This window comes from Neofelis nebulosa, chromosome X (genome assembly GCF_028018385.1).
Source record: "Neofelis nebulosa isolate mNeoNeb1 chromosome X, mNeoNeb1.pri, whole genome shotgun sequence".
Lineage (NCBI taxonomy): Eukaryota > Metazoa > Chordata > Mammalia > Carnivora > Felidae > Neofelis > Neofelis nebulosa.
In genome coordinates, this window is record NC_080800.1 from 89,553,960 (window position 1) to 89,570,321 (window position 16,362).

General features: G+C 39.6%; 1 protein-coding gene across 3 annotated transcripts in view; it reads right to left on the reverse strand.

Annotated features, from left to right (window-relative positions):
- Positions 1-293: 293 nt before the first annotated feature.
- GUCY2F (guanylate cyclase 2F, retinal) overlaps positions 294-16,362 on the reverse strand; it is a 102,699-nt gene continuing 86,630 nt past the window's right edge. The window contains exons 17-19 of one of the 3 annotated variants that reach the window (XM_058712845.1): positions 13,391-13,479; positions 13,214-13,302; positions 294-1,371 (exon numbers count right to left, since the gene is read on the reverse strand). In XM_058712845.1, the coding sequence (XP_058568828.1) occupies positions 13,215-13,302; positions 13,391-13,479 (177 nt within the window). In that variant the 3' untranslated portion in view covers positions 294-1,371; position 13,214. Of the gene's footprint in view, positions 1,372-4,887; positions 10,274-13,213; positions 13,303-13,390; positions 13,480-16,362 lie in introns of those variants that run through there. The other 2 variants (XM_058712848.1, XM_058712847.1) reach the window with 2 other exon arrangements.

Sequence of the window (16,362 nt, forward strand, 5' to 3'; positions counted from 1 at the left end):
AACTGAGCTCGTCCAAAAAATAGTTTGTGTAGCTTTTTCAGTCAGTGCCAAAGAGGAAGACAGAAAATGCAAGACCATGGAGCATACTAGAAATCATATTGCCACACAAAGACCTAAGTAATTGCTAATGATTCATTGGCTTCATAATGAAAGGGATCAGAATTAATTTATTTTTTAAATACAATTTATTGTCAAATTGGTTTCCATACAACACCCAGGACTCATCCCAACAAGTGCCCTCCTCAATGCCCATCACCCACTTCCCCCTCTCCCCCACCCCCCATCTACCCTTGGTTTACTGTCAGTCCTTAAGAGTCTCTTATGGCTTGCCTCCCTCCCTCTGTGTAACCATTTTTCCCCCTTCCCCTCTCCCATGGTCTTCTGTTAAGTTTGTCAAGATCCACGTGTGAATGAAAACATATGATCTTTGTCTTTCTCTGACTGACTTGTTTCACTTAGCATAATACCCTCCAGTTCCATCCATGTTGCTGCAAATGGCATGATTTCATTCTTTCTCATTGCCAAGTAGTATTCCATTGTATATATAAACCACATCTTCTTTATCCATTCATCAGTTGATGGACATTTAGGCTCTTTCCATAATTTGGCTATTGTTGAAAATGCTGCTATAAACATTGGGGTACATGTGCCCCTATGCATCAGCACTCCTGTATCCCTTGGGTAAATCCCTAGCAGTGCTATTGCTGGGTTGTAGGGTAGTTCTATTTTTAATTTTTTGAGGAATCTCCACTCTGTTTTTCAGAGTGGCTGTACCAGTTTGCATTCCCACCAGCAGTGCAAGAGGGTTCCCGTTTCTCCACATCCTCCCCAGCCTCTATAGTCTCCTGATTTGTTCATTTTAACCACTCTGACCGGCATGAGGTGGTATCTCATTGTGGTTTTGATTTGTATTTCCCTGATGATGAGTGATGCTGAGCATCTTTTCATGTGCCTGTTGGCCATCTGGATGTCTTCTTTGGAAAAGTGTCTATTCATGTCTTCTGCCCATTTCTTCACTGGATTATTTGCTTTTCTGGTGTGGAGTTTGGTGAGTTCTTTATAGATTTTGGATACTAGCCCTTTATCTTATATGTCATTTGCAAATATCTTTTCCCATTCCATCGGTTGCCTTTCAGTTTTGTTGCTGTTTCCTTTGCAGTGCAGAAGCTCAGAATTTATTGAACTGAAGCACAGAAGTTATTATGGACACTTAGTGCCTTTCAATAGCATATACTCTGCAGATAGCCAATGTTTGAATTTAATAGTAACTATGCACCTGAAGCAGAAAGGAAGTTCTAGTCCCAGCTTTGCCACTAACCAGCTGTGCAAATTTGGAGAAGAAAATTTCTTCTCTGGGATTACTTTTCCAGTCTGTGAAATAAGAAAGTTGAACTAAATGATATTTGAGGTCTCTTTCCAGCTTTAAAATTCTATAAATCTATTTATTGGGAACACAAAAAGGAATAAGAAGATGCAAAAACTGTCTATTTGGGGTCCTGTAGGTGGTATATTTAGGTAGATGATAAAGAATGTATATCATTGTCATCAACCATCAAGCTCAACCTGCATTTTTATTAATGCATGTGAAAGCCTTTGCTACATTCTTGAGACATTGTGTCAACACTGCTATGAATCATTGAGTTATTCTCATTGCTATGTTTATGCCAACTACTACTCTTCATATGTATAATCAGACTGCAAATCCTATCTGGTATCAAAATCCCATGACTTACATGACATAGTAAGGTTAGAAAGACCACTGAAATGATTTACCTTGTTAATCTGTGAGTAATCTTGGTGAGATCTAGAAATTTAGACACACTAAATCTAGCCTTTACCTTTTCTATAATATATAGAAGCTGGCATTTCTTTTTTTAACTTTATTTATTTATTTTGAGAGAGACAGATAGGGCGAGTGGGGAAGGGGCAGAGAGAGGGGAGAGAAAGAATTCAATGCAAGCTCCATGCTGCCAGCACAGAGCCTGATGTGGGGCTTGAACTCACAAACTGTGAGATCATGACCTGAGCTGAAACCAAGAGCCAGACGCTCAACCAACTGAGCCACCCAAGCACCCCAGAAACTGACGTTTCTTTACTTCTACAGCTAGTGTTAGGGCCATAAATGAGAGGATAAAGATGTTTTCTTCATGCCTTTAAAGTGTTTTCATTTCAATTTTCTATCTCTTAGCCAAAATTTGTGTCAATAGAAAAGAATGGTAAGATTGATTACTGAAATATTTACATTTGGCTTTAGAATTTGGGGTTGGATTTTGTTTTAAGAGGTATTCCTCATTCTTAGGGACTTCACACCACAAGCCAAATATTGAAGCTGCATTGCAAAGGGCAGATGTAGAAAGCACTGGGAAGTTTAGCCAGCCCCTCTTTGCTCCTATGTATGCTGAAGATGGCATCTCTCAGAATGATGTATAGAACTAATCCAAGAAAGGCTTCAGCCTTTCCACCAGCCTTACTGTCTTTCCTGACCATATCTACCAGCAGGTTTTGCTATAACTATTGTTTCCAAATGTTTTTTTTTCCAACTCTTGTGGGAAAGTCTATTCTATAAGTTGGAGTAGAAAGGAGAGAGATTGGCTTAATAACAAAAGGGAGTGAAATTGAGTGATTCTGGTAATCTATTTGTCCATAATGGAGAATTGACTAAACTTCCATATCATGGTGTAATGGGATGAAAATATTAACTTAAAAAATTAAGGAAAATTAATTAATTAATTAATTAATAATTATATATGTTAACAGCTTTCTCCATGTCTCAGTGCATCAAGGAGAGGTTGGTTTTTGTTTTCTTAGATTTTTACCACTCCAAACGCTTCTTCCTGTGCTTGGAAAATTGATTGTTGGCCTTTTTTGATAAAGAATCAAGAAGAGAGAGAGCAGGAATACAGGAGAACCAGGAGGAAAGGATTTAGGCTGACTTCTAAGTCAATGTATGTAATAAAGTGCTTGGAGGAAGGGGAATATTGAGAAAAGATAATTGTTCTGCCTGAAGGTCCAGAAAAAGTTGGAGGGGGTGATGAATTAAAGAGAAGACCCTAGATACCTGTGGAATATGATGGAAAAAAAACACAGGAGAGAAAGTGGGATTTCAATGAGTTTCTCTGAATCCCCTTTGTGGTTTTTGATTAGTGTGAGAATATGAATTATTCTGAAATTACTGTTGTTTGCTAAACTCTGTCTTTGACCAAGACACTACTCTGACATTGGTCAACAAGGGTCTTTACTCCATAAAAGTTTCATTAATTTCATAAAATCATCTTTCTCTGACGTTGAATGCCTTGCCCCTGTAGATATGCAATGACACTTCATAGCAGATCTGACAAATTGGCTTTTCCCAGTAGCTAACCATCAAAGCCCTCCCTGAGGCCTAGGCCCTCGTGAGATGCAGTCTGATAGCAATAGCATTATCCTTCATCCCTGACATTTGGTTAGAAATTGTAACTTTCCACAGTGCTTTGACATCAATTTTCTCTTCTTCCATCTTCACGGCATCCCTATGAGGTAGGTAGGACCAGGATGCATATCTCTACTGTCCTTTGCCAGCAAGTAACTGGAAGATACCACAAATCCTTAGGCTTCTAATCTCTATTTTTTTTATATCATCCTCAGGGAATTTAACAATAAATTGTCTGCAATCTAAAGGATAGCTTGATACAGGAGATACTGGAGAGCAGATAAGGATCATGTTAACTGTCCATTCTTTTAGGTTCTCTATGCCAGGTCTCTATATTAAGCCAAATCAACAGAAAGCAATTTATCTTAACTATAACATCTTAGCCTTCTGAGGGAAAAAGACTCCTACTGGTTTAAGAAGTGACATTTTACAGTCTTTTCTTTCCTTTTTTTTTTTTTGAAGGGGAAGGAAAGACATTTTCATTAGAAGATTATACCTATATCTTTTGTAAAACCACATTGCCCATTATAATAAACACTACCTATTATACAAGGAATTACATGATAAATTCCTTCTAGAATTCAGTGGCAGGAAAAAAAATCTGTCTAGGCAGATGAACTCATAGGCGGTTTTCTTTTATGCTTAATAGGCAACCATGTGACTCAATTTTGTTGTTTTCCTCCCTTTTTACATTAAATGCCAAGAAACTCAGGAGTAAAATTTCATGGTCAAATACAGTGATTTATCATGGGGCTATCTCAAGCTTCTAATTCTGTTTCTTTTTTAAAGTTTATTTATTTATTTTGAGAGAGAGACAGTGTGCATGCACGAGTGGGTGAGGGGCAGAGAGAGAGAGGAAGGAGAGAATCCCAAGGAGGCTCCACACTGTAGCCCAATGCCGAGCTCAATCCCACGACCATGAAATCATGACCTAAGCTGATATCAAGAGTCAGATATTTAACTGACTGAGTCACCCAGGCGCCCCTCTAATTCTGTTTATTATAACTCTTTGTTTGCTTATAACTTGAATTAATCTGATCTGTTTTTATGTGTTCTTAACATTTGAAAACTGCTTAAGTCTATCTTAAGGAGGCATGTTAGGAAATCATAGAACCAAAGACTTGAGTGGGAAGGAATCTCAAAAGATCATTTATCCCAATCCTCCATACAATGGCAGAAATATCAGCTACTCTTCCCCAGAACATGACCATTCAGCCTCTGTTTGAATACCCCCAATAACAGAGAACTCACTATCTTTGAGATCCAAACATTCATTTTTGGACATTTCTGATTACTAGAGAGTTGTTCCTTATGTTGACCTTATGCATCCAGTTTCCATCACTTGATCCAGATTCTATCTCCAGAGGCCACATAAAACAAAGTGAAACCCTGCTCCCCATGGTATCTTTTCACAGATCTCAAGAAAACGATCATGGCCCTTCTTAGTCCCTTAGTCTTAGTATGCAGAGAGGCATAGAAACATTCATTTATTTATTCAACAAATATTTATTGAGTGCCTTCTATATGTGTCAAGCATTGTTCAGAGTACAAAGATGACTCAAACATGATTCCTGCTCTCAAGAGGCTTGTAACATGTATTATTTTCTCTAGACCAAAGTATAACAGAGACAAGTACACAAACGGCTATAAAACAAGTTAATATTATATAAACATTAAAGAAGTATAGGTAAAATTATTATAGAAATTCAGAAATATGGACATATCACTAGAGAGAACAAGGAAATCTTTATGGAAGAAGCAGTATTTGACTAGACTTTCAAGGATGGGTTGAATTTGGGCCTCTGGTGGTGGGAAGCAGGGGAGCAATTTCAGGTAGAGGGAAAAGTACAAAAAAGGCATGGCATCAGGAAAGGTCAGGGGAAAGAACAAATAATAGGCTTGGGCTAGAGCATAAACTGTAAGAAGGATAGAGAAAGTTAGATTGGAACCTAACTAAGGAATTTATAAAAGTATAGAAACATTAAAACTTTTAGAACAGGAAAATTATAAGTCCTGAACTTTAATCACAGAAAAGTGCACTACAATACAGAGATACAAACAGGGGAAAAAATTACTTCCCAGAAGTAACAAAACCATCTTATAACACTCTTTTGGAATACTATCACTATAAACCATTCAAATAATATTGTATGTTCAAATTATAGGCATAAATGAGGATATTCCATATTAATGTTTATCCTGTGAGGTCAGTACCTAAGCCAACCCAAATCTGACCAATGGGGCAGGTTCTACAGACTCACAATCATCTCAAGAAATTGACTCTAGATTGCTCCTGGACCAAGGAATACCCAAAAGAACAAGTATGTCTTGCTTAACCACACTAAAAATGTCCCAATGAAGTTAATATACCACCATTTATAAAGAACTTAACTCCATCAGCTAGCCCCCTAAACGGCTCCCAGCAATTGCTTGGAGCAACTGCTTTTCCTTTGATTTCTCATTCCTGGAAGGCCTGGTCATGGGAAGTTTACCTTGGACTATTCCACATGATGGGCTCAGTCACCCCTGAAACAGCTGAAGTCAGTGAACACATGAGCAAAGTCCCTCTTTAGCTATCCTATACTCACTGGGTATACAGCTGTCCCCACAACTCATATTTCATGGCTCTGGAGGATAAAGGTGGTGCCAATAATAGTAATCTGAATTAGTTCTAAATTCTAATCTTGCTTTGAAGTTTGTGAGCTTAGTTCTCCTCTGACTTCTCTCACTATATACTGGAGCTCTTATTTGGATGATGGGCAACAGTGAGAATATTCTTAAGATATCCTCTGAAGTTAGGCCTCTTCTCAGGTATTTCTGAGACTAAATTGATAAATGGAACTAAGACCATGTGTTATAAACTATAAGTGAATCCATAAGCCTGGGAATAATTGGAGGTTTGTTTTCCATACATTTGGGCTAAATCAACTTGGGAATATTTATAGCTATGGATAAGATCCTGTTTGGTAGAGGTGATCTAGTGACCAAGGAATCTGCAATCTTTTCTCTCTCTCTCTGGACTGTGATGTCACAGAGTCACCTAGCTCAAAACACTGTAAACCAAAATATGCCTGCCAAGCTTGTGCCCACATGCATGGTTAGAGGTCTTATCCCAGGATCTCTAAGAAGACGTGTTCCTAAGTGTCAGGGGTTGTCCTTGATAACTCAGATCTCTTTTTTACTTTGGTAAGAGCAGTTCTTCTACTAACTAGATGGTGATCATAAGAAGATGACTTCTCTTCTCTGGACCCCAATACCCTTCTTCACCTTTCAACAGGGTTGATGATCTCCAAGCCCTTCCAGCTCTATGATTCTATGTGCATATTTATTTGCTTGGAATTCAATCACCTTTGAAAAATTCTTAATGGCATCTGGAGCCACTGTAATTTGCAGTGAGGCAAAATGAGAATATAAATTAATGGTCACCTCTATTCTCAGTGCCTCTTTGAAAAAGGTCCACTACTGCTTGCTTGAAGTAAATCTGAACTGGAAAAGAGGTGACATAGCAGGGTTTTTTACAAACCACTCCAGAGAAACCCAAGCAATACACAAACAACAGATATATGATGTATTATTTAAGGTAACTTATGTCTGTGTCTGTGGTCTACTTATCAATTATCTTGACCTGAAAAGATGGCACAGACCAGAGAAGGGGTAAGAGAGAATTCTATTACAGAGTTTCCACTATTTTAATGGGCCAGAAGCAACCAACCAGATGGGAAATGTGCTTGATTAGGTCAACCAGCTTTAACTGGAAAATAAAATGGTCAATCCATTGTGGCCTTTCGTCTAATTAATGCTTACTTGATTCAACTAGGTTTTTAAGTTACATCCAATTGTTTGATGTCACATAGATGTGACCTCCCAGTGCATGAAGTATTACCATTTGGCTGTTTGCCACATCCCACTCCTTGCAAGTTGATTCCACTTGGATTAGAGACAGGAATGTGGTGAGATGAGTAGCTTGGTAATAAAGTTGTTTATACTAAGACTAAGACAAGGTAGACAGAATGGGAGTCCTTGGAACAACACTTTTTGGTAGAGTAGCTTTATGTAGTAAACCAAGTTATGGCTCTCTGATGAGGTATAACCATCTGCTATCTCCTCCTACTTACCTATGCCAAGTGAAATAAGGAACAAGTGGATCACTGAAAGCTGCCCAAATGTGAAACTGATTAAGCCTCTACACCAAAAGTATGGATTAACAAGGCCAGCAATAAAAGTATAATGGACAAATTTGAGAATCAGCTGACTTAAGGTATCATTTGGCTGAGTGGATGTTATAACATGCAGTAATGTATGAAGTTGAGCCCAAACAAGGAAAAATTAGAATAAAAGATCTAAAGAGAATTTGAGCAATTTAAATTTCCTATAAACCTTTCTGTCTTTTCTAAATTTTCTACAATGAACCTGTATTGCCATTGAGATCAGTAAGACAAAAATCTAAAGGGACTTAAACAATGCCTCATGGGATGATCAAATTGTTAAATTACATGGTAAAGTACAGGAAAACCTCAAATAAGCACAACCTAATTTGCAATTCATTAGAATTTGTCTTTCTTTTTCCAATAATCTATTTTGAAAAGCGGAAAATCACAAGAAAACAAGGAGATAGAGGTAATGAAACAAATTCAAATCTGTTTGAAAAAATACATTGTTTAAATTGTTTTCTAAATATTTTGTTTTGTACAAGGAATATAAGCTAGAAAAGAGCTGTGAGGGAAAAAATCATTTAGGTCCCTCTTAACCACCAACTCAAGCCATTGTGCTAGTAGCAACAGGTGAAGAGAGAAATAATCAGTAGTATATAAGAAGTAGGCTTGACTCCACTATGTAAGTCAAATGGATCATGGGAGTAGAGAGTGTTTATCTTCTCCACAGATAATTAAAATGCTAAGGCAGATTAAAGGAAGCTTAGTTTTGGTCAATGCAGAAGGCTTTAATGAAACAGAATCTGGGAAAGGATGGAGTGGGTTTAGATAAGGGTTCATGACAGAATCAAAGGAAGACGTGATTGTGCATGAGACAGGATTAGTAGGCTATAAAAGGTAGGTTTGGTTGACACACCGGACTTGAGAAATACCAAAGAGGGAAATAGGGGACAGGATCAGAGAGCTAATGGATCACCCTCAGTGGGTCTTGTTGCTCAATATTTTGCAGGCCTAGGCCTGGGACTATAGTTCCTGGGCTAAAGGATTGGACTGTGTTTGGGAGAATCCTGATCCTTGGAGCCTATAGGTGCAGCCCCATTCCCCTCCCTCATCCTCAATGATCCTTCTATTCATACTAGAGGGCAGTGCCACCTCCTCTAAGAGAAGTGAAGTCCTGTTTTTAGTTGGTATCTTTCTTGGAAACTTCCCTTAGGCCTTGTCTCTCTAAAATCCTTAAACGCTCAGCTTTTGACTGAGACCTTTACCACAGGTAGAGGATGATATTCATGTCTCCCTCTGCCATGTCTAGAAAAAGGAATTAGAAACTCTGATCAAGGAAGCTGAAAGTCACCTTCAGCCTTTTCTGCAGTCTTTTGAACAGCTTTAGCATAGTAAATAGACTACCTTAGGGTGAGAGAGGTTAGGCTCCTGTGAACAGTCCAAGGGTGCTTTGACTGAAAGTGGAGGGGAAACTGCTGGGAAGAACTTTTGACTTTAAGCCTAGATTCAGGGTGAGTTGATAATGGAAAAAATTAAATATGAGTGAGAAAGGTATCAAATTATACCTCAGGCATTTCTTTAAAAAAGTCTTGTTCTAAAAGAATTAACTGTTTTACTGGCTGATATGTTTGAGTTCAGCTGTTTTAATAGATTATTTTTTACAATAAAAGGGAGGAAAAGTTTGCTTAACTATTTTAAACATGCCTGTGACTTAAGTCTTATTGCTTTGGTCCATGTGATTGTGGCAAGCCATTGCCAATAACCCCTTGAAAGTAGAATTTGGAAAACTAAAAGCACAAAGTAAAAACAAATGTTCAAAGGGATTTATTTTAGGGGCCAGGGTAGGGGCTTGAAAGGCAGGGTGGACAGGAGAAGGGAGAAAAAGAACAAAACAAAGGGAATTGCTCAATTCAATCCACTACTTCTATATCTTTCATCCTGACGATATCTCCTACATCTCTTCCATTCACGTTCAGAATATAACCCTGAGGCCCAGTAAGATGCTCACCTATCTGGCAAGGACAATTCAATTATGTTCCTTAAACTCCCCTTACTTAGACAGGAAAAGAGACCATGACAATTGCGGAAAGAGTTTGAATAATAAGCAATAAGAAAACAAAAGAACTTCTTCTTAGCCCTGAATTATTCAAACAACACAATTAACCAGACTCTTCTCCTCCCCCCTATTCCCTAGGCATTCCAGTCAACTGAGGTCACAGTAGACTGTGGATTCAGATGTATGTTTGCTGGAAGAGTTTTTTTCCTGGCACTAATCTCATAGTATCTGAGTTATAAATTGTGCTCATTAAATACCTTCTAGAGATTCAAATGAAATGAAAAAGAAAACAAAGTGCCTCCTACTTTTTTTCTGTGAAAATAGAGACCTTCTTATCTTAGTCCAAGTTGGGCCTGCTATTTTGGAATGACTAAACTTGGAGGTGGTTCTCTCCCCTTCCTTAAGGTTCACATCCATTGCAGTGTACATTCAAGTTGCCTTTTTGGTGATAGCTGTGTAATGAACAAAACTTATTAAATTTACTTCCCAGGAGCCTCCCTCACACTGGAATTAGGCTTAAATAACCCAGTAGACTGGTCATCCTCAGAGATATAGTCATTCACTAATTTCTTGCCCAGGTAGAACAATTTGTTGAACTGGAGTGAGCTTTTCCATTGCCTCACCAAGAGAAGATTCCAATCTTGCAGCCCTTCACTTCTGGGTGGGAGAAAGAGAAAACAGTAAGTATACCTTCTCCATCCTAGGCCTTTCACAGAATTTCAATATGAATGATTCTAAGTCACACAATGCCACTCTACAAGAAGAGCTTACAAATTGCTAAACTTTCCTGGATCACTGAAAAAATAAACATTGTTATATTTGTCAGGGTTGCCTAACTAGATGTTGCTATTTATAAGGGGTTTTTTTTACAAATTTAACAAAAAAGGGGGCATGTTAATATATAAGTAATCTTCAACTTACTAATGAGATGTGTCCTGAATATTTATAAGTCAATGATTTGGAACTTGGAATGCCTTGCTCCATAGAAATTGTGTTATATATGTGGTGGTCAAGTTTCTAGGCCAGTCCACAAAGGCTGATTTAACCCACATGGAGCAGTTATATTAGAGCTCTGGCAGAGGTCCTAGGTCCTGAGAGCAGAAGGAAAAGCATGCTTTCTTCCCATTATTTGGGTCCAAAGAAAACCCATAGCAAAGGTTTAAAAGTGGGGTAATCTAAACTGACTTTTCCACTCTCATACTTGTCTTCACTCTTCTCCCATCTCCCAGGGATCCATCACTCTTGTGTTGTCCCAAAACCTCCACTATGACCTTCCTTCTTTTCTTCATAACTGCCAAACTTCCTCATTTCTCCTGGTCCCAACCAAAATGAAAGTTCCAAGTTCTCCTGAACATCCAGCTCAGTTCACTTCCACTCTGATATGAGTGATTCGTCCTCCCTTGCCTTCCAAAAGGTACATCTATGATTGAAAGGCACATTAACCCCAAAAGAAGCCCAGTTGGTGAAATTTTAGGGAAAGTAACCACATGAAGTGATAACCTTTAGGAAGGTTTGGAAGGTGGTGGATATTTGGGGACATGAGGAAAGAAATACTGGGTAGACATCAGGGCCCTGCCTGAGAGGCAGTCACTGCAGTCAGTTCACCAAAGCTGTGTCCCTGTCACAGCATCTCTTTTTCCTTCCTGTATGACCCCAGAGGGCTCTCTAAAGGTTTCAAATTTTCCCCTAACAGCTCCCATGACAGCAACAGCATGTGAGACATAGTCATTGGTGTTGTGGGTCTTTTGCAAGTTGGATCTGTCTCATTAGGAGTCAGCCTAAAAATTCATAGAACATTAGCAATATTGTGGAATAGGTGATGTTACTGGATGACATCAACATAGGACATTTGATGAGAGATGTGAGATGTCTGAGAGCTCTTGGAATTAGGGCAAGCCTTCTGATATTTGTCAAGGGTACTCTTCTTGAGGATTTTTGTGATTTGCAAAGCCTTCCAAGGTCACTGTGGTCAATTAACATGTTGATTAAAGTATAAGTGCTAATGAGGCTAAGACCAGAGGTCAAATACACTTTGGGGCTAATTGGCTTCAATCTGTTCCATATACTCACAGTCCACAGAAGCTTGCCCTCTGTCAAGGGGGTCCAGATGAGTGTGTATAAATGGCCTAAGTCACATCCATCTGCAGTGCTGGGGAAGCATTAGAAAGCACACAGCCAATGATGGTGAGTCAGCTGCAGTGTCTTCTGCAAACTCCAACACATTCTTAGGAATGGATAGGTTCTTGCACAGTACTTGTAATGCCTATGCCACCCTACCAAAGGGGAAACCCTTCAAGAGCTTCCAAAAACTTGCCTGCTGTGAGAGAAAGATAGAGAGACAAAGAGACTGTGTGTCTATGTGCATTTGTGTGTTTCCTTCCCTACAGAAAAGAATGTTCCTGGAAATTAGGTGAATGTGTGTCCCAGCTGCCTATCTACTTGTATTTACTAATAGGAAAAAACAGAGCCAAGCTCCAGGATTGCAGGATTGCAGGATCCTCCATTTTGCAGGATTGCAAGGGGTGATACAGGGGGCTTCAGGGGAGCCACATACTCAAGACAGAAGACTTTCTGGAGCATTATGACTTATAGAGGGTACCTGTGGTAGTTGCAGAAATGAAGATGCACTGGGTTTCCTTGGGAGAGAAAGAGTTATAGAGATCTGACAAAGTCAATAGAGCTGACAAAGTCAATAGAGGCTAATGGGAAAATAGGAGGTATGTGGATGCATTTGGTAGTTGCTGCTACAATTGTATTTATTCTGAAACATGCTAAGAAACAAGGGAGCAGGAATGTGTGGAGATGCCCTAATGTTTACTTTAGAAGCTTGTGATTTCCAAAAACATGTGGAGGGAGAAATGAGTATTAGGGTCTAAGTCTTCATAAAAGAGAAAATAAGAAAGAATGATAGAGAAGAGATGCTGACAGGAGCCCCAGAAGGCAACAGATTCCTCAAAGATAAATATATGGGGAGAATTATTGACAATTAGTCTGTTGTTGCTACTTTGGAATCATACCGTTCTAGTAGGGGAGGAGGGATGGGGGAAATTGTTCTGAATTCAAGCCAGGCAGTCAAGGAGTAACCAGTCTTATTTTGGTTGGCAATGCCAACCTCAGAAGCGCTCAAGCATGCCACCAGAGGAAATGACATAACATCCCCTCAAAGATGGTCTCGCCAATGGATCCTGGGGAAATAAGATCATCATAATATTGTTGTGTTGCTTAGATAGATGTGAATCTACAAAGACCTGAAGTGGCCCATCATGTGGTCCAGGTACTCAACAATGAAACAGACAGGTGCACCTGCCTGATTAATTGGATAACGAGGCCAGCCTTGTTTAACATTCAAATGTGTTATTAGTGCGGGAGGCAAAGGTCTCTGTCAGGAACAAGGCAGCTGACCTCCCTCAGATGCAGCTTGCTCTGCAACAGGCCTCCCAACTAGGTTTTTGCTCAACTCAGTGGAGCTTGGAAATTCACCAACTCCATCACACTCTGCCAAACGAGTGTAGGCTGAGACTGGCACCCATGCCAAAGGGAGCCCCAGCGTTGAAAATTTGGCAAGCTCCCGTGCTCTGTTTTCCTGCTGGCCATTACCTTATGGCTTGTTTCTCACCAGCTGCCTTTCTGCTTTTCTTCTTTGGAAGGCTGCAATCTCCACTGGTTGCAGGCCATGGCCTACTTGCCTGTGGGGCAGAAGAGACACAAAAATAGTGAAGAGAGTGAAGCAGAGCCAGCATGGGAAGACTCTAATTAAGCCAAAACTCTACTTACCCATCTTTGCCCACTGGTGGGGGCACAGGAAGAGGTTTTGTGAAGCCTTTTTTTCCAACCAGCCAGAAGGTCTCTTCTGTGCCTTTGCCCTTATTATAGAAAATACACAAAATCTTAAACACACTATAACTGATTTTCCTAAAGATGTCCTTATGGTCAATGGGGTAGAAGCACTTAGTTTGGCTCAGAAATTGCTTCTGCTTTCCCCTGTCACCACTCCCTGGAGTCTTCCTTCCTACACAGCTTCCTTGCTATTTATACCTGAGGCTCAGGCATGCTCCATAAGCTGACAGAGCATGCAGGTGAAAAGTGAACACCATTACAAGCTGTCATCCAGATGTTTTGTCTACCTACTGCCACATAGCTCCATCTTTGGGATGTGTGGCTCTTTGGCTTCATAGTAACCAAACTTCTGAATGCTGAATTCACGATTTTGTTTCTCATTTCTGCCATTATGTTTTGGCATTAGGCATCCTGTTGTCTTTCATATCTAGAGTACGTATATTCAGAGTCTACCTCCCCAAAGTACTCGCCATCCAAAGGCTCTCACAAAACCCAAAAAATGGAATAGAAATGGAAAGCAGGATGTGCAACTTTAAAGGCCAGGGCATCCTGGCTGCTTTGAGAAGTCTACATTTCTGTAGTGTTCTTTTCTTCTTGCCAAGGCATTCTTACAGGTAGAGAGAGACCCCAGGGAGGCTTCCATCTACAGCCCAATTCCTTGGTTGTCAAGAACCATGGGTCTGAGAAGAGAAAGGGAGTGTAAACTCCAGCTGATCACCCGAGAGCCTATGTGACGACCTCAGAGGAGCCAAATTTTCTGCCTCTGCTTTGCCCTCTCCTCTTTCCAATAAACCCTCCTCTCTGTGTTTCACTCTCTTCCTTTCAATTCTCTTTTGTCTGTTTTCTCATTGCCTCCAATCCATAAGAAAAAAAAAGTGTTTACTAAGACTGAGAAAATTAATGGGATGTGTTTCCAACTCATTAATCTGAAATATGGTCTCACTCTTGGCTGATCTCATTTGGCACAGTTCTAAATTGTTTAACTTAGAAATTCCAATTAAGTTCCCCCCCTTTAAATATCAAATCCATTGTTCTCTATTTTACATCACATATATTCATTCCTTAACAATAATGACAACAACCATAATAATAATAAGCATATTTAATGGGAGAATCTCAAAGCATTTTGCAGAATTTGGTTCAAGGCTCTGAATAAGGTCAGTATAGGAAAGTAGGAAGAGAATACCACAACAGTCCAATCTTCACTAGTTGGCAACCAACTCACCCTAAACCTCAAACAATTGGACTGTTTGGAGCCACTCTGTTTTCAGAAGAAGTGAACAACTTTAAAATATACTCATATCACTCATTCTTACATTTATTCCACCCTTACTGTACCAGGTCTGGAAATACACAGATGGGTCTGTCCTTCAGGAGTTCACAGTGTAGTTAAAAACACTGTCAGGTCATGCTGTGGGCTCTAAATACAAGCCCAACTCTTCTGCCTCCTAAGCTGTCTTCCTCACAGTACCTAGTACAGTGTCTCATACAGAATAGTTGCTCAGTAAATAGACTGTTCAATTAACTAAAAAACTCAACCCTTGAGCACTTGGAATACTCAAGGTGTCATTTGACCTCTTTGAGCTAAAGCATGCTCTTAAAGCTCAAACTTGAGGATCCCAACCCCCAGGCATATTTGGCTGTTTTTCTTGAGATCTAGAGGCTATCAGGACAGCATGCCAATCCCCAAGGGAGCTTTGTAGATGCCAGAATTTTCCAGATATTTGGGTGAGTCCTGCGACACACTGGGATGCCAAAACTAATGCTTGCAAAAGAGAATGGACTCAGGCAAGCTTCCAAATGAAAGAGTATGCAGTGGAGCCCAGGGGCTCTCTGAGGTTTTGGAGCCCATCCAGGAAAATTCTTAGAATCCTAGCTCTGTTTACCCACCCTACTTCCAAAATTCTGCTGAAGAGAGAGAAAGGTGGGGGACAGGGGACAAGTATACAACAACCAAAACCTAAAGAAAACCCTTTGACTTGGTATCAATCTCTAGGCAGTCACAGAGACCCTCTCTCCTAAATAAAAGCATCTTATTTTTGGCCTGACACCTTTAAGACACTGTGGCATCTCCTGTGTTTTTTTAATTCTCACAAAAACTCTGGAAGGTGGGTTTATTATTAACCTCATTCTGCAAATAAGGACACTAAGTTTTGTGGAAATTGAATGACTTGTCAATAAGTAAGCATAGGTAGAACTTGAAACCAATTTTACTAGACTCCAAGTTTTATTTATTTTCTTTTTACTATTACTTAGCTATTTTTTATTGAGGTATAAATGACACATAACATTATATTAGTTTCAGGTGCACAATATGATTCAATATTATAAAATGATCATCACAGTAAGTCTAGTTAACGTCTTAGACTCCAAATTCTAAATGCTCTTCCTTCTATACCATAGAGCTTTTCCAACACACTGGAGTCAAGGGACAGGTCTAGAGGCCAAAAAGCAACTATTAGGAATTTTAAACCTTGTGATTAATGAGCTTCCTCATAATCACACGCAAAAAAAAAGGCCTCTATGTGAAGAAATGAAAGCACAGAGAAGATAAAGTCCAATGTCACACATTGAGTCATTGATGGGACAAGAATTACAGCCCAGACCTTCTGACCTTTGTGACTATGTCAATACAATCTCATTACTTCTTAGCTCGATGGCTGGTGTGTGTGTGTGTGTGTGTGTGTGTACGTATATGTGTGCAGGTGCTTACACATGTGTATACTTGTGTATGTGTGTGTAAGGGGTTGAGGGTAAGGGTGAAAGAGGTTGGGGGAAAAAAAAGAAATCACAAATAAAACAAGACTACCGCTTAGGGGTCTGTGAATCAAATACTATTTAGCCCCAGAATTCAGAGACAAGGTCATAGGTGTCCACCTCCAGCAAGGACAAACTGGCTGAGAACAACC